The following is a 17,007-nucleotide window of genomic DNA, read 5'->3' as shown; positions in this document are numbered from 1 at the left end:
GCAGGTGACTGTAAGTTCCCCAATTGTGCAATAAAATAAATAAAATGTTTCTTCCTTCTCAAAACTTTTAGAAAGCCTGACTCTTCACTTTGGGAAATGCAGATTGTGTCATCTTTGTAATCCCCAGTAAAGGGTACGTGTTTCTGAGAAGGCATAGTGACATGTCAGAAGTTTTGTTTCGATTGCTGGGTGCCTCTGTAGTCCAGGTGCTATGTCCAGTGGCACAAAGAAAGCAGAGCAGTTTTGTTTTGTTTTTTTTCTCCTGTTGCTTTCAATAACTTTTTTGATATATAAATTAACTGTAGTCGCCATTCAAGGAAATGTATCACCTGTAATAACTTTAGAGGATTTGCTCTCTCCCATCAAGGCCTACTTGAAAAAATGCTAGCCTACATGTGTAAGAAATGTAGATGACCAGGGAGAAAAACACCATGTTTAGAGGACCTGTTGCATTTTTCCAAGAAAAATTGGCAATTTTTAAAGGGAACCTGTCACGTCATAAAGAATCAAACACAACCACCCCTGCTATTAATCTGCAGATTAATAGCATTAGAAACCTGCCCAGCGCCTACATATAAAACCACGCTGCCAGGATGGAATTATGTTTAATCCTCCCGGCAGCGTTGGGGTTTCAGTCTCTGTGGCGGTGCCGACGTGACTTCAGTCAGTGTATGGCGAATGGTGTCTGTAACCACGCCCCCCCCCACACTGACTGACTGCGGGTTTTAATGCAGAGCGGCTGTCCATGTGGGATTTGCGGTTACAGCCTCCATTGTCCATACACAGAGCAGTAGGTGAACCTGCACAGCCTCTGTGAATGAAACCAGGGTAGTATTCAATAGCTATAAACCTGCAGATTAACCCCATATCTGCAGATCATTAGTGTTTTTACATGTGACAGGTTCCGTTTAATACCTTTGAAATTTATAAGCCTGCTGACAGATTCCCTTTAACAAAAACTGTTCATTTTCTGATGACAGATCCTTTTTAACCACTTTACAAAGAGCCACTGACATGGCGGTCATGAGCAAGTGTAAGTTTCCGCATTATGACGTGCTATGTCCGCTATGGATTTAAACTGTCACTGTGAAAACGCTCAATGACTGCTCCACGTCAACAGATGCCACTGGCAGCTGGCCAGAGTGTCCAGAGTTGTTGCAACCCATTCACCCATTGCTCCATTGCTACTGTCACTGCTCTTTGAGTCAATTTGACTGATCACAGCATGATATCAGTACTTCCCTGCGTGATCACCGCAGGAGCTTGGCTCAGCTGACAGCCAAGCTCATGCGGTAAGCGCCATTGCCATTGTGAAATAAAAGTGGAAAAGAGAACGAATGTAAATAACAATGGTATAGTTGAAAATGTCATCTTGTTTCTCTCAGCAATACGGGGACTACTGGGATCCTCGCATGACACTCGGCTCACACTGACAGTACAGCAGAAGCCAAGTGTCATGCAAGTGTCACTGCAACTGAGGTCCGATCATGCGATCAGACCTGAGCTGAGGGGGGGCGGGCCAGCACTGAGGAGGGGAGGGCCGGCGCTGCAGAGGGGAGGGAGGGATTTATCTCCCTCTCTTCTCCGCAGCCGGCTATTGCCATTCTCGCCCTGCACTCGTCGTACACCGGTGTAATGAGAGTGCAGTGCGATCATGGTTTTGTTTTGTTTGTTTTTTTTTTTGTTTTTTTTAACTCTTGTCCCATAGACTTGAATGGGTGTGAGAGAAACAAGGATCGCATTGCACCTGCAGCATGCTGTGACTGTTTTCTCGGTCCAATTATGCTGAGAAAATATTTGCTCATGTGCGCTGATACACAGGCTAATATTGGTCCGCGTGGAATGCGATGTTTTATTGCACTCCACTCGCTCCGATTTTCACCCCGTGTGTCTTAGGCCTAACGCCAAAACTAATACACTTTTTGTAAATGTGGTGTCACTGTAATTGTACTGACTTGAAGAATAAAGGCCCCGTTACACGCTACGATTTATCTGCCGATTTCGGAAACTGTGACACGCCCAGATCGTGGATATGATTTGCCGAGATCGCACATAGGTCGTTTATTTGCGGTCACACATACACACCTCGCCAACAACGCAACAGCGATAAGCAATTTTATTGTTTGACTAAGATGGTCGTTTGAATGCTGTTTGTCGTTGGAAGGGTGTCACACGTACCAATATGTCTGCTGCAATCCAAACGATGAACAATATTTTGAAAACGAACGATGTGTCAACGATCCACGATTTTCAACCTATTTGCGATCGTTCAGAGTCGCTCGTAGGTGTTACACGCAACGACGTCTTGAACGATGCCGGCTTTGCGTCACAAACCGTGACCCCCGACGACATATCGGCAGATAAATCATAGCGTGCAACGCCGGCTTAAGCCTCTTATCAATAATTGGCACTGGTCAGAATTGGAGAATGAGGCTTGGTCATTAACGTACAAAGTGGTTCGTTCTAGGGCAGCACAGTGTTGGGATTTATACCCATTTATACGCCAACGAAAGACAACATCTGCAAGGAGTTTGTATGTTTTCCCTGTGTTTGGAGTGTCGGAGGACACTCCTGCAAAGACATACTGATGGGAACCTTTTAGATTGTGAGCCCAATGTTGCTGATATATGTAAAGCACTATGGAATTAATGGCGCTTTATTAAGAGGGTTAAATAAATTGTACAGGAGTGGTCTCTAAACAAGTGTAGGAAGCATAGCCTAATTGTGAACCCCAGCATTTTGGCCTAGCTTCTAGTAAATGTGGTGTTCTGAGACCATATCCCCTATATGCAGGGTTTTGTTAACGGTAATCTGCATGGCATATGGGAGCGGATTTCCTCCTATGGATTGGTGAGGAAATAATATCTAATGACCATTATTAAGAAGGGGTTCCTGTGTCCGGTCTGTGCTCTTTCTACCTTGCGGAGTGAATGCAGTCTTACATTTTCTGGATCAGTTGCCGTTTCGCAGAAGAGCCTTGCATAACAATCGTGCTGAGTCACTGTGTAATCTGAACTCCTGCTAGATCATTTCATCTAGGTAATGTCCTTAGATTTATGGCCGAAGTACATTAGTTTAACCATTGATTGTATAGGACAGTGAATTCTTCTTGTATAATGGAGCCCTTTGACAAGATGTAGAATACTGCAACTCTTTCCCCATCCCAATTATCAACATTGGTCCTTTCCTTGGTTTAATCTTTAAACCGCCCATGCATTATTGCGTTTATATGGTAGGTCATTTAACTGAATATGAAAGGAACAGATTGTAGACAGACCCGCCTATTGTTAACCTTTTCACTGCAAAAGGATTTTTAGAAAATTTTGTGCCCCCTGATAAAATAAATTCTATTCAACCTCTTAATCCATAGGTATTTTTGCTCTATTGCGAAAGTGACTCAGCCTTTTTAGGCCCCCTCCGCACATCCGTGTCTCTCCTGTATGTGTGACGTCCGTTTTCATACGTACCGGGGACACGTACACCCATTAAAATCAATAGCTCTGCACACCCGTCGCTGTTTTATCATGGTCCTTGTGGAGCATACGTGTGTGCATCACACTTGGACGTGTCCGTTTTTCTCCAGCAGCACAGGTGTCATACGGACCGCACGGATGTGATCCATGTGACATCAGTGTGACACGTACCAGAGAAAACCATGTGTCTGTGAAATAAAATTAATTTTTATACTCTCCTTCTCCAGTGCTGCTGTCTCTGCAGCTGCTGTCACTTGCTTCCGACCCCCGCTCATTATGCTCATCACATATTCACTGCACTGTGGGCCGGAAGCAGCAGCAGCGGGGAGTCGGCAGTGCTGGAGACCTCAGATCAGCACCACGGACAAACGCCAGAGACAGGTGAGCAGAAAGTTACTGTTTTCCGTGTATTATCACGGCTAGCACACGGAGAACACTCATGTGCCAAAATCACGGCACACGGAGGGCCATACGCACCTTTTTACACATCCATGCAAAACATGATTTTTAACGGACCTGTGAAAGGGGCCTAAGGCTGCGTTCCCATGATGAGTATCAGGTGCAAAAATGCTGCAACATCAAAACCTCCCAATTATGTAAGTGGCTTACTTGCATATTTGTGTGTGAGCGTTTTTTTTTTTGTTTGTTTTTTTTTAACCTCTGTCATGCTTTAAGGCCCTGTGCACACTAGAAAGTGGAATTTTCTTGATTCCACAGGCTCTGAAAGATTACTGTACCCGCGGAAAAAAAATGCAGCAAACTGCATGCGGTTTTACCGCGATTTGCCTCGAATTTTCCACAGGTTGTTCACCACGATTTTTGACCATGATCTATTGCAAAAACTGCAGGTACCTGCGGAAAAGAAGTGACATGCAATTCTTTTTGCTACAGAAAAAATGCAGCAAATCTGCTGGTGAAAAAAAACGCAGTGTGCGCACAGGGCCTAAATCTGCTTTGTTTTTGTTACTTCCTGGTATTTGGCTATGACAAAACGTTATTCATACACATGTCCAGATTATATGCGTTTTGGTGGGTTTCCAAAGCAGAACCACAATAAGTAGATAAGCAATTCCCCCCCCCCCCCCCCACATCTGATGCAAATCTGCAGAAACTCAGTGTACACGCAAGGAAAAAAATTGAGATGTGAGTTTAAAACATGCACCACAGGTCACTAACTGTTTTGTTTTGTTTTTTTTTTATAAGACGCACCCCAAATTTAAAGGAAAAAAAAGTGGGGTCCGTCTTATACTCCGGTGGTGTCTTACTGGGGGGGGGGGTGGGGGGTTGCAGTGGTGGTGAAGTGGGGTTACAGGAGGCAGAGGTTGTGCTGGCAGCGGTGGCAGCAGTGGTGGAGCAGGCCGGTGCGGTGAGTGTCCCAGTATGTCCACGGTCCCGGTTCAAATGATGGCGCGTGTGCGTGGAGGGGGGAAAAATGAGAAATTGCCGATAGAACATTTAGGATTAGCAGTTTTACTTTTCTTTGTTTCATAAATTTGTGCTGATGTAAAGTAGACATTGTGGGAAATGTTATTTATTAACTGTTTTGTATGACCTACGGTAACTTTGGATTAATGGCATAAAAATTCAAACTTTGAAAACATAGCAATTTTCTACCAATTACCTAGTTTTCTCACGTAAACGCAAAAATTGTCCAAAATTTTCCACTAAAATGAAGTACAATATGTCACAAAAAACATGAGAATCGAAGATTCAGTTGTTTGCAGTTATATGGAATGATAGGGGGAAAAACCCTTTTAAACACTTTTTAGGGGTCCTGTTTTGACCTGTGGGTTTTATCACCCAAACTATTATTTTAGTGCATTTTCTATATTTAGTGCTCCTTTAAAGGGGACCTGTCAGGTGCAGTATGCACCCAGAACCACAAGCAGTTCTGAGTGAATATTGCTAATCCCTACCTAACCGCCCTTGTATGTAGTAGCATAGATAAAGGGATCTCCAGAAAAAGTATTTCTAAAGATCCTTTTATGATCTGCTAATGAGCACAGGGACTAGTGGTAAGGGTGTTATTTCCCTCGACTTGTCAGCCTCAGTTGCCTGGTTTAGGCTCAGTGCACCTGCTCGAAGTCCCAGCACTTCCGGTCATTCGCATTATATGAAGCCGGTTGTACGTTTCCCGACTTCTGAGAGGTCTAGTGCGCATGACCGGAAGTGCCAGGACCTCTGATCATGCGCACTGAGGCGGTGACAACTGACATAGGTACGCGCATCGCTGCCGATGACGCTGGGCACGGAATACCAGGCGTGTGTTAACATGCTAAGAGGGCGGACTAGTCAGGGGATATAACGTCCTTGCGACTAGTCCCTGTGGTCATTAGCATATGATAAAAGATCTTTAGAAATACTTTTTCTAAAGATCTCTTTATTTATCTATGCTAGTGTATACAGGGACAGTTAGGCAGGGACTGGCAGTATGCACCCAGTACTTCTCGTGGCTCTGGGTGCATGTTGCACCTGACAGGTTCATTTTAATATTCTTTTTAGTAGCTGAATGAAATAGCAAAAAGGCTCCATTGTCACATGCAATTGTTAAATCGTATGTGAACTACAATGGCTCTTGTTAAGGTAAATTTTTCAAATTTAATGTTACATGGTGATATCAACAGGAATGAAAATGATGTTTGTTTAATTTCCTTTTATTCTTTATATTTTAGGAGCAATTTAAAACTGCCCTGTGTGAGGCTGGTGATAAACTTGTAGTTGTTGACTTCACAGCCACATGGTGCGGGCCGTGTAAGATGATCGGACCTTTCTTTGATGTAAGTAATCTGTCTGTGAGTTATGTAAGGCTGGACATGCTGGATATGTTCTGCAATGTTGGCTGTTGCATAAAGAATGTTACAGCGGATTTCAAAATATGCATTGCAAAGGGTGAAAATCCGCAATCAAATTAGCATGCTGAGGAATGAGTATACATATACAAGAAACTAGATCTGCAAATCCTGAGCGGGTCCTCCATTTCATGCTGATTCTTCACTACATGTGGATAGAATTTTAAGCCCTTTATCTCTCCTGGGAGCTTGGCTTAAATGCCTGCACTGCCCCTGGTACCAAAAAGTGAACAACCTAAAAAAGTGTGTGTGTGTGTGTGTGTGTGTGTGTTTTTTGTTTTGTTTTTTTTTTGTTTTTTTTACTGTGGCAGAGAAATTAGAAAATTGCAATTTAGTACCCAAACATAAAACCCCCAAATGAACGTGGTATCGCAGTAATCGTGCCACCCTGAAGAATAATTCTTAACACTTAGTTGAAAACAAGTTTACATACACTATCTAAAAAGACACATCCGTATGTTTTTCTCACTATCTGACATAAAATCAGAATAAACCTTTCCCATTTCAGGTCAATTAGGAACCAAAATTATTTATACTGTATTTGCCAAATGCCAGAAAGAGAGAAAATGTTTTAAGGCATTTATATTACTTTCTGCAAAGTGAAAAGTTTACATCCACTAAAAGTACTATGCCATTAAACAATATGGGACAGCCCATATGACATCTTTTTAAGCTTCTGATAGGTTTATTAGCAACATCTGAGTTAATTAGAGACACACCTGTGGATGAATTTTAATGCACACCTGAAACACACTGCTTTTTTGTGTATAATCATGGAAAAGTCAAAAGAAAGCAGCCTAGATATCTGGAAGAGAATTGTGCACTTGCACAAGTCTGGTTCATCATTGAGTATAATTCCCAGATACCTGAAGGTGTCTCGTTCATCTGAACAAAAAAATTATACGCAAGTACAAATAAGTTGAAACTGACCAGCCATCATACCGCTCAGGAAGGGATGGGTTTGGTGTACCAGAGATGAATGTGCTTTGGTCAGACATGTGCATAGCAACCCAAGGGAAAAAAAGCAAAAGACCTTCTAAAGATGCTGGCGGAAGCTGGTAAGATTATGTCATTATCTACAGTGAAACGAGAACTGCATCAACATGGGCTGAAATCTACTCTGCCAGGAAGAAGCCAATGCTCCAAAAGAAACCATAAAAAAGCCAGCTTAAAGTTTAAACACAGACTTTTAATTTTTGGAGACATGTCCTGTGGTCTGAGAACTAAAATTAAATTGATAGGCCATAATGACAATTGTTACGTTTGGAGTAAAAATGGAGAAGCTTTGAAGTCTAGGAACACAATCCAAACTGAATATGTGGGTGGCAGCATAGTGTTGTGGGCCTGTTTTGCTGCAGGAGGGACTTCACAAAATGATGGCATCATGAGGAAAGCAGATTATGTGGAAATACTGAAGCAACATTTCAAGACATCAGCCAGGAACTTAAAGCTTGGGTGGAAATGCTTCTTCCAAATGCACAATGTCTCGAAGCATACTGCCAAACTAGTTACAGATTGACACCATTTGACCCTTGTAACACAGATTTTCCTAAAACAGTTTGCAGACACTATATATACAAAGCCCCTAAGTGCCAGAATAGCAGAACCCCCCCCCCCAAGTGTCCTCACTTTGGAAATTGCACCCATCTGTGAATGTGCCCGCAGGTGTAGTAACCGTTTTGACTCCATGGGTGTTTTCCTAGAAACTAGCAGTAATGGATGCTGCTAAGTGAAAATTGCAAATCTGCCATTGTAGTGCCCACAGATTGTGTGTCCAGCTCGTGCTTCTGGGGACATACCCTGTAAATTATACTGGGCTCCCCTCAGTAAAGTAAGGCGAAACATTTGTGTGGGTGCATTTTGGGTCTGTGTGTGAAGATTTTGATGGATTTATTTTTGGGGGAAGCCCTGGCACTTTTGCAGAGCCTGCATGTTACTAGTAACATCGTCTCCTAGATTTCAATTAACAAACTTAATTCATTTTTATTTTATAATTAATAAGTGTGTGTGTGTGTGTGTGTGTGTGTGTATATGTATGTGTAATTAAAAAAAAAAATATATATATATATATATATATATATATATATATATATATATATATATATATATATATATATATATATATATATATATATATATATATATATTAATATATTTTATTTTAGTTTTTTCCCCTTGTTCAAAGAGCCATACCATATAGGCCCCACCAAAAGTTACTTCAAATGTAATGTGGTCCCTACAAAAAAATGTGCTGCTGTACAGTAGACATGTAGGAAATGGTGTTTATTACCGATTTTGTGTAAGATAACTCTCTGGTTTATATAAATAAAAAAAAAAAAAGTTGAAAGTAGTGATGTAGTAAAAATTTTCACCAAAATTACAATAGTTTCACAAATGGAATATAGAAGTTTGAATTACTTCTCCTCCTCCTTTTTTAGCTTTACCAATAAAGTTTTATATATATATATATATATATATATATATATATATATATATATATATATATATATATATATATATATATATATATATATATATATATATATAATTATAATAATCCCATATAGTAAATGCCAAAAAGTAGGGGTGAACTGCCAAATTTGTTTTTTGTTTTTTTTTTCCAGACTATCCATTTAAAATAGACAATAAAGAGTGATCAAAGTGTTTGTAGTTGTTCATATGTGGGTATGTGACGGACTCTGCTCCTGAGCCCACTCCATACACCTGCACCTGATGTGTGCCCTAAGGCCATGGCCACATGGGGCACTACTGCGATGCTCGCATGACACTCGGCTCGCGCTGGCAGCACAGCAGGAGTAGAGTGTCATGCGAGTATCCCTGCGTCTGAGGTCCGACTGTGCGAGCGGACCTCAGCTGCGAGGGGCAGGCCGGCGCTGAGGAGGGAAGGGCCGGCACGGAGGAGGGGAGGGATTTATCTCCCTCTTTCCTCCATAGCCGGCTATTGCGATTCTCGCTCTGCACGCGCGGTACACCGGTGTACTGCAAGTGCAGTGCGATTTTTCTCTCGCCCCATTCACTTGAATGGGTACGAGAGAAAGGAGTCTTGCATTACAGTCGCAGTATGCTGCGATTGTTTTCTCGGTCCGATTAGGGCTGAGAAAATAATCGCCCATGTGTGCTGACACACAGGCTAGAATTGGTCCGAGTGGAATGCGATGTTTTATCGCACTCCACTCGCACCGATTTTTCTCGCCGTGTGGCTTAGGCCTAACGGTTCAGCACTTGTTTCCAGGTGGTTAAATTGCACATTTCCCATTAATAGCATTGGTGTACACAGAAGGGTGAATGCCATCCTCCTACTTCCCTGATGATCTATGTAGACTCTAATTGGCTATATATAATCTCGCTCATTCATTCTTCTTCTTCTTCTTTTGTTTCTAGGCCATGAGCACAAAATACACTGATGTTGTATTTCTTAAAGTGGATGTGGATGATGCAGCGGTAAATTATATTTCCTTTTTAAATATCTGGTTTATTACTTGATCCAGCATACTGAATTTACTAAATTGACTTTAGAAAAAAAACTGTTCCCTCTCTGGCAGTTCAGTTTGATGTTCTTGTAATTTTATACTGTATATATTTTCAATTATTTAACAATTTGGTTGATGTAGTATTCATTTTACTGCCGTGTGTGTGTGTGTGTGTGTGTGTGTGTACCACCTCCGCCCTGCTTGAGTGACTGCTCCTTTTGACTGAAGTCATGCAGCATAGAAGCCGTCCTTGACAGAGGGGGAGGAGGCCGTGCCGGGCGAGAAATGGAGTAATAGACTTCAGGTCTACAATAGTGTGTTTTTTTTTTTTGTTTTTTTTTTTGTTTTTTTCTTCAGCCTTATTTCCATGTTTAATACAAGTTCTGACTTATCAGTAATAGAGGAACAGTCTGCCAATGTAACATTATTGTTGAATTTGTCTTTTTTAATATCCACGTGCATCTTTTACATAGATTGTGGCGAAAAAGTTACAGCAAAGGTGTGTGTGTGTGTGTGTGTGTGTGTGTGTGTGTGTGTGTGGTTTTTTTTTTTTTTTTTTTTTTTTTTTTTTTCAATGGGAAGGTCATGCAACACTTCAAACATATTGAGAATTTCACAAGAAAAACAATGGTGTGCTTTGTTTTAACATAACTTTTTTATTTTGTTCGTTATTTATAAGTGATCATAAAATTGTAAATGTGTTCAAAGTACTGCCCATTGTGTTGGATTGTCAATGCAATTCTCTTCTCCCACTCTTGACACACTGATAGCAACACTGCAGAAGAAATGCTAGCACAGGCTTCTAGTATCCGTTGTCTCCGATGCTGCACAGGCTTCTAGTATCCGTTGTTTCCGATGCTGCACATCTTGTATCTTCACAGCATAGACAACTGCCTTCAGATGACCCCAAAGATAAAGGTCTAAAGGGGGTGTTACACTTGGCGATATCGCTTGTGTAAGCACCTGCCCCCCCTGTTTGTGCGTCACGGGCAAATCGCTGCCCGTGGCGTACAAAATCATTCGTACAAAATAATTCGGAGCCGTCACATGGACTTACCTGCCTAGCGACGTCGCTGTTGCCGGCGAACCGCCTCCTTTCCAAGGGGACGGTTCGTGCAGCATCAATAAACGGCCACCCAATAGAAGCGGAGGGGCGGAGATGAGCGGGACGTAACATGCCGCCCACCACCTTCCTTCCGCATTGCCGGCGGCCGCAGGTAAGCTGTAGCTTGTCGTTCCCGAGGTGTCACACGTAGCGATGTGTGCTGCTTTGGGAACAATGAACAACCCTCTACCTCTAAAATCAACAATTTTTTGAAAAGGAACAACATGTGAATGATGGACGATAAGGTGAGTCTTTTCCATTGTTAACGGTCGATCTTTGCTGTCACACGCAACGACGTTGCTAACTATGCCGGATGTGCGTCACGGAATCCGTGACCCCGGCGATATATCGTTTAGATCCATCGTTGCGTGTAACTGGGCCTTTAGGGGGTCAGATCGGGAGACCTTGGTGGCCATTCAACTGGCCCACGATGACCAATTCACTTTCCAGGACACTGTTTATGTAGGAATGCTCGGTGCACCATCAAATTATGGGTGTCAGGTCCGAGCATTCCTACATGAACAGTTTCCTGGAAAGTGGATTGATCATCGTGGGCCAGTTGAATGGCCACCAAGGTCTCCTGATCTGACCCCCTTAGACCTTTTATCTTTGGGGTCATCTGAAGGCAATTGTCTATGCTGTGAAGATACAAGATGTGCAGCATCTGAAACAACGGATACTGGAAGCCTGTGCTAGCATTTCTTCTGCGGTGTTGCTATCAGTATGTCAAGAGTGGGAGAAGAGGGTTGCATTGACAATCCAACACAATGGGCAGCACTTAACACATTTTATAAATGGTCATAATAGTGTAAATAACTAATGAACAAATAGTTATGTTAAAACCCAGAACACCATTGTTTTTCTTGGGAAATTCTCAAGTTTTGATGTGTTACATGACCCTCTTCCCATTGGAAAAAATAAAGTTGGATCCAAAATGGCCGCCATGGTCATCACCCATGTGGCACTTACTGTCTGTCAAGTGGGGTTCTTTGCCTTCCTCAGGACCAACATGTTAGGTCATGGGTTATATTTGATGGACTAATGCACGCTTTACACGGTACGATCTATCGTGCGATTTCGCGAGCGATCGTACCTGCCCCCGTCGTTTGTGCGTCACGGGCAATTAGTTGCCCGTGTCGTACAAAGTCATTAAACCCCCGTCACACGTACTTGCCTCCCGGGCGACGTCTCTGTGGGCGGCGAACATCCACTTACTGAAGGGGGAGGGACGTTCGGCTTCACAGCGACATCACACGGCAGCCGGCCAATAGAAGCGGAGATGAGCGGGACGTAAACGGCCGCAGGTAAGCTGTGTTCATCGTACCCGGGGTGTCACACGGAGCGACGTGTGCTGCCACGGGAATGATGAACAACCTGACGGGGGATTTTTTTTTTTTTTTAAAGTGAGCAACGTGTCAACGATGAAAGAGAAGGTGAGTATTTCTGCTCGTTCACCGCTGTCACACGCTACGATATATCAGACGATGCCGGATGTGCGTCACTACCGACGTGACCCCGACGACATATCGCCTGATATATCGTACCATGTGACGCCCACATTATCCTTATACACTCTGAAACTGACATGCTGCTGCAGTCCCTTTTAATGCAATAGGACTATACCATACGTAGGAGCCTGTTGGGCAGTCCTGTTAAAGGCATTTATATTGTAGTATGGGACAAAAGTACAAGATGTTGTAGGACTATAATTCCATCATCCTTTTTGCTTTCATATGAGTAATGAGTTTTGTTTCCCCCCCTCCCCCCCTTACCCGTTCCTTTTAGGATGTTGCTGCAGACTGTGATATTAAATGCATGCCAACCTTTCACTTCTATAAAAACGGAAATCGGGTATGTATTTGCCATTTACATCTCTGAGCTGTGGACTTTGAATGTAGTGGGCATTATCAAGCAATCCACTGGGGGCTTTGCTTTTGCTTGTCATGACAGGTTAAGTTTTAGTTACTTGTAACGCTATTACTGAATAAGTAGCTCTAGTAGAGGGTCTTATAAATACATAAGAAGTCTTAAGTTAACTGGGTTGCCGCTACTACTGGACCTCCTCTTTTGTGAATATGTACTGAACATTTCTACGGGATCTCTCTTCTCGGACCTCTGTCCTCTGTGTCCCCCACTAGTCTTGTGTAAACCATGTGATGGGCTGCAGCCTTGACTATTCCTCTAGAGGACATTCCAGGGAAAGTGGTCCCTAGTGATAGCGTCTGTTCAGCTTTAATGGTCTGTGCATGACTGAAATGTATGAAACTAACTGTTTTTGCTTTTTCTTCAGGTGCATGAATTTAGTGGAGCCAACCAGGCCTCTTTGGAGCAGAAAGTGCAAGAACTGAAATAAATGTGTAATTGGTGTTAGCTTTTATTTTCTGTATATTATGACTGCAATCAAACTGTGCTATCAATGAAATATATATGAAGGAAAACTGCAACCATTCCTTTTTTTTATTCAAGCTCTATAGAAGATGCTAAACCTTTCCATTATTCCTTTTATTGTAGTGTAAATGGAATGGATTCAAGAACATGTGTTGAATAAAATGGCTGCTAGACCCCAATATCCTTCTCTGTTGTGGCTTTTCTTCTTTTTTTTTTTTTTTTTTTGTGTGTCATTGTTGCTTGGTTTACTAAGTTACCAAAAAATCTAGCGGTACAAGAGGTGTGGGGGGGTAGAGTAAACCTAACAAATACACTAAATCGGCAAATGGTCAAGTAATTTTTGACTATGACTTAAATGTTGTGCGTCTTGTTTCCAAACTACGAGTATAAGAAGTTGCAACCCATATTGTCGCTTTTACTGACCACACACCTCTAGTAAGCCTTTCCCTAAGATTTTAGACTCAGTGGGTATTAACAATTTAGCAAAAAAGCATTTGTGAGATCTTCCATCAGAGTACAAGATCTAGCTGGCAATTGCTGTTGCACCTCTCTTAAAGGGTTATACTAAATTATCTCTTGAGCAGCTCAGAGTAATAGTAATAGTCTACATACTTCCTGCTTTCTGGCAGGGTGGGCTCTCCTCTCTGAGTAACACCTCTGGTGAATAGAAGAGCTGTAGTATTAGTTGAAATATAATTCTCAGCACAAGTTCTGCTATAACTCAATCAGATATCAATGGTCTGTTCTGGAAGCTGAGCAGCTAACTGCCACATAGAAACCAAGGTGTTGGCTGGTATGTTAGGAGTTCACTTCTCTCCTAGCTGTACACTATAAAAGATAAGCGTTCCCATTGCATGAGAATGAAAGATTGCAATTGACTTGCTATTTCTAAACAGTCTTATTTTCATGCTAACTATTATTAAAGCAATTCATTAACTTGGTATATTGTGGGTTAATAGAAGAACTTTGAAGGTCACTTGCGCTCCTCCAACATCGCAAATTGCGCAATGTGGCACAGACCTGTTGAAACAGGTAGTCTTTTGTATGCTGTAATTTTAACATTAGCAAAGCAAGAAATGTCTTCTGGTATGGTCTGGATACTCGCCATAAGGCCGGCGTCACACTTGCGATTGAAAATTGAAAATCGTTCTGATTCTCGTGCCTGAGAGTAGGATGAGCTATGTTCGAGTGTTGATCCGTATGCAATTGCAATGCGAGTTTCTGATTTTTCTCATGATAGTAGTCCGTGAGCAATCCGTATTCAATCCGTATGTGATCCGTTTTTTTTCCTCAGCAGCTGTTACTCATTTACAGTCCTGTACAGGAGCATTTGCAGTGTTCTGTGCTACATGATAGAATTGTAGTTAGAAAAACGGATGTCAGTAGGATGGTCCGTGTGTCGCGTGTGTGTTGTTGTGTTTGTTTTTTTTTTTTTTTTTGTTTTTTTTTTTTTCTTTCTTCTTCTTCTCGCTCCCATACACTTGCATTGGAGAGACTCGCACTATAAACTCTAGAAATCGCAGCATGCTGCATTTTTTGTCTTCAGTCCGACTTGAGCTGAGGAAAAAAAAGCAGATCGAAGCTGCCTCATTGATTTAACATTGGGCCGAGTGCAATGCGAGATTTTCTCACATTGCACTCATACAAGTCAATCGGAAGTGTGATGCCGGCCTAACAAAGGAACCATTCTGGGACCTATTGAAATGATCTATGTATGCGCACACGCTGCCGCCTTTAAAGTATTGGACTCTCAGATATATTTTTAGCAAAGATGAATGACCACTGTACTCCATAGTCAACCCCTTCACGACCGGCCGATTTTTCGCTTTCCGTTTTTTGGTTTTTTTTCGCCATTCTTTTTCTGAGAGACGTAACTTTTTTTTTTATTTTTCAGTCAATATGGTCATGTGAGGGCTCATTTTTTGCAGAACGAGCTGTACTTTTAAATGAAACCCTCAGTTTTACCATATAGTGTACTGGAAAACGGCAAAAAAATTCCAAATGCAGAAAAACTTAATATTTCTTTTATTCTGTTAGTGCAAGACGTGAAAAAAACAGTGCTGTACAATTGTCCGCCAGGTGTCGACGTTTCGGCTAGCAAGCCTTCATCAGGTCAGACAGGCTGAATACATTATATACAAAATGAGAAAACAAAACAAAGAAAGGAGATCAATCAATTGTAATAAATGGCTGCATTGTCAAGGTACACAAGGCTAAAATTGTACATCAGATTACATAGGTAATGACAAAACCATAGAGGCAAAGGTACATAAATAAGTGCATACAGTTTAAACCTGGAGAAAACCATGCATAAAGGTTCACAGAACCTGTTGGTTGTTATTCTACTACAACCCGATTGATGTAGGATGGGGAAGCAACGTGAGTGACCGTAGGGTATGAAGAACATGGTAAGAATGCTCACCTTGACCTACACTGGAATAACCAGCTTGGTGAATACGTAGGATAGCTGTAAAAATGTAAAGACCTCCGTGCGGAGACAGCTGAGGGAAAAAAAACAGAGGTAAGGGAAGAAGGAAGAAATTAGGATAAAAAGAGGAAAAGAGAAAAAGAAGGTGTCTGTTGTGACATACCCTCTGTAGGGTCCCTGGGTAATGCCGGTATGTGGGGTCCGGCTTTGGGAATATGTATGGGTCCTAATGAGGGAGTCTGGAACAGAGCAAACGATATATACTCTTAGAGGTATGGGAATCAGGGATGACCTATTAGGTTAAGTAACAGTATAATACTGATCCATAGGTAGGGTCCATCGAGGGAAGTAAAGTGTTAATTACCTCAGTAGTAGTATATGTCTCTTGTTGGAGTGTCCAGATGCTCAGAAAATATGGCGACCACAAGTGTGTCAGAGACAAGGTAGCTCCTGTAATGTGATATCAGTGTCCAAAGTTCATTAAATGAAATAGCGGGTAAGGAAGGGGAGAGAGGAAAATGAGTAAAAGGCAAAAGTAATGTTACCTATTGACTTCGGTGATATAGTCTGCTGTGAGGTCCGTAGGACTTAAGTGCTATACTCATAAGACTGTCAAGGGCGGCTCCTGCAGTATGGATCAGGGTCCAGGACTCATGCTAAGAATCAGGGGATTGTGCCTGATTGTTATTTGGCTGCACCAAATGAGATGACATCAGGGTGATTAAATGGTAACCATAGAGCAAGGAGTAGAAGAGAGGGGGGGGAAGGAAGAGAGGGGAGAAAAGAGAGAAAAAAATGAGAGACATGTTACCTAGTGGCTTCAGTGGTGTAGCCTGGAGGAAGGTCCGTAGGGTTAGGTGACCATAGTACTCATGGGAGAATCATGTAGAGTGTAGCTCCTGTAGTACAGAGACAGGGTCCGGGGCTCACCCTTGCAATCAGGGTGTTGTGCCTGATTGTCACTTTCAGCTACATAAATGAAACCAGGGGTAATAGTATGGTAACTGTGGAGTGGAGGAGAAAGGAGGGAGAATATAGAGAATAAGATAAGAATGAAGTTACCTAATGACCTCAGAGGTATGGCCTGGAGGAAAGTCCGTGGGCATGGAGGGAGTCAAGGTAGCTGGCTAAGGAGAAGAGGGAATCTGTAAACCCATATCCTAAGGTAGTGGTGTGGGTCCAGTAAAGTCCAGGTGAGTCACCTTACCATGAGCCTGTGGTGCCGCAGAGGTAGATCGCTCATCCTGTGGGATATGTGATTAATGGGAAAGCG

At 42.2% G+C, this 17,007-nt stretch overlaps 1 protein-coding gene across 1 annotated transcript in view; it reads left to right on the top strand.

The window, feature by feature from the left end:
- TXN (thioredoxin) overlaps positions 1–13,485 on the top strand; it is a 31,826-nt gene extending 18,341 nt beyond the window's left edge. The window contains exons 2-5 of the mRNA XM_075338907.1: positions 6,146–6,250; positions 9,725–9,784; positions 12,704–12,769; positions 13,209–13,485. Of these exons, the coding sequence (XP_075195022.1) occupies positions 6,146–6,250; positions 9,725–9,784; positions 12,704–12,769; positions 13,209–13,271 (294 nt within the window). The 3' untranslated portion in view covers positions 13,272–13,485. The remainder of the gene's footprint in view (positions 1–6,145; positions 6,251–9,724; positions 9,785–12,703; positions 12,770–13,208) is intronic.
- The last annotated feature ends 3,522 nt before the right edge of the window (positions 13,486–17,007 follow it).

This window comes from Anomaloglossus baeobatrachus, chromosome 1 (assembly GCF_048569485.1).
Source record: "Anomaloglossus baeobatrachus isolate aAnoBae1 chromosome 1, aAnoBae1.hap1, whole genome shotgun sequence".
Lineage (NCBI taxonomy): Eukaryota > Metazoa > Chordata > Amphibia > Anura > Aromobatidae > Anomaloglossus > Anomaloglossus baeobatrachus.
Note: the sequence above shows the minus strand (reverse complement) of the source record. Positions and strands in the feature narration are given on the sequence as shown.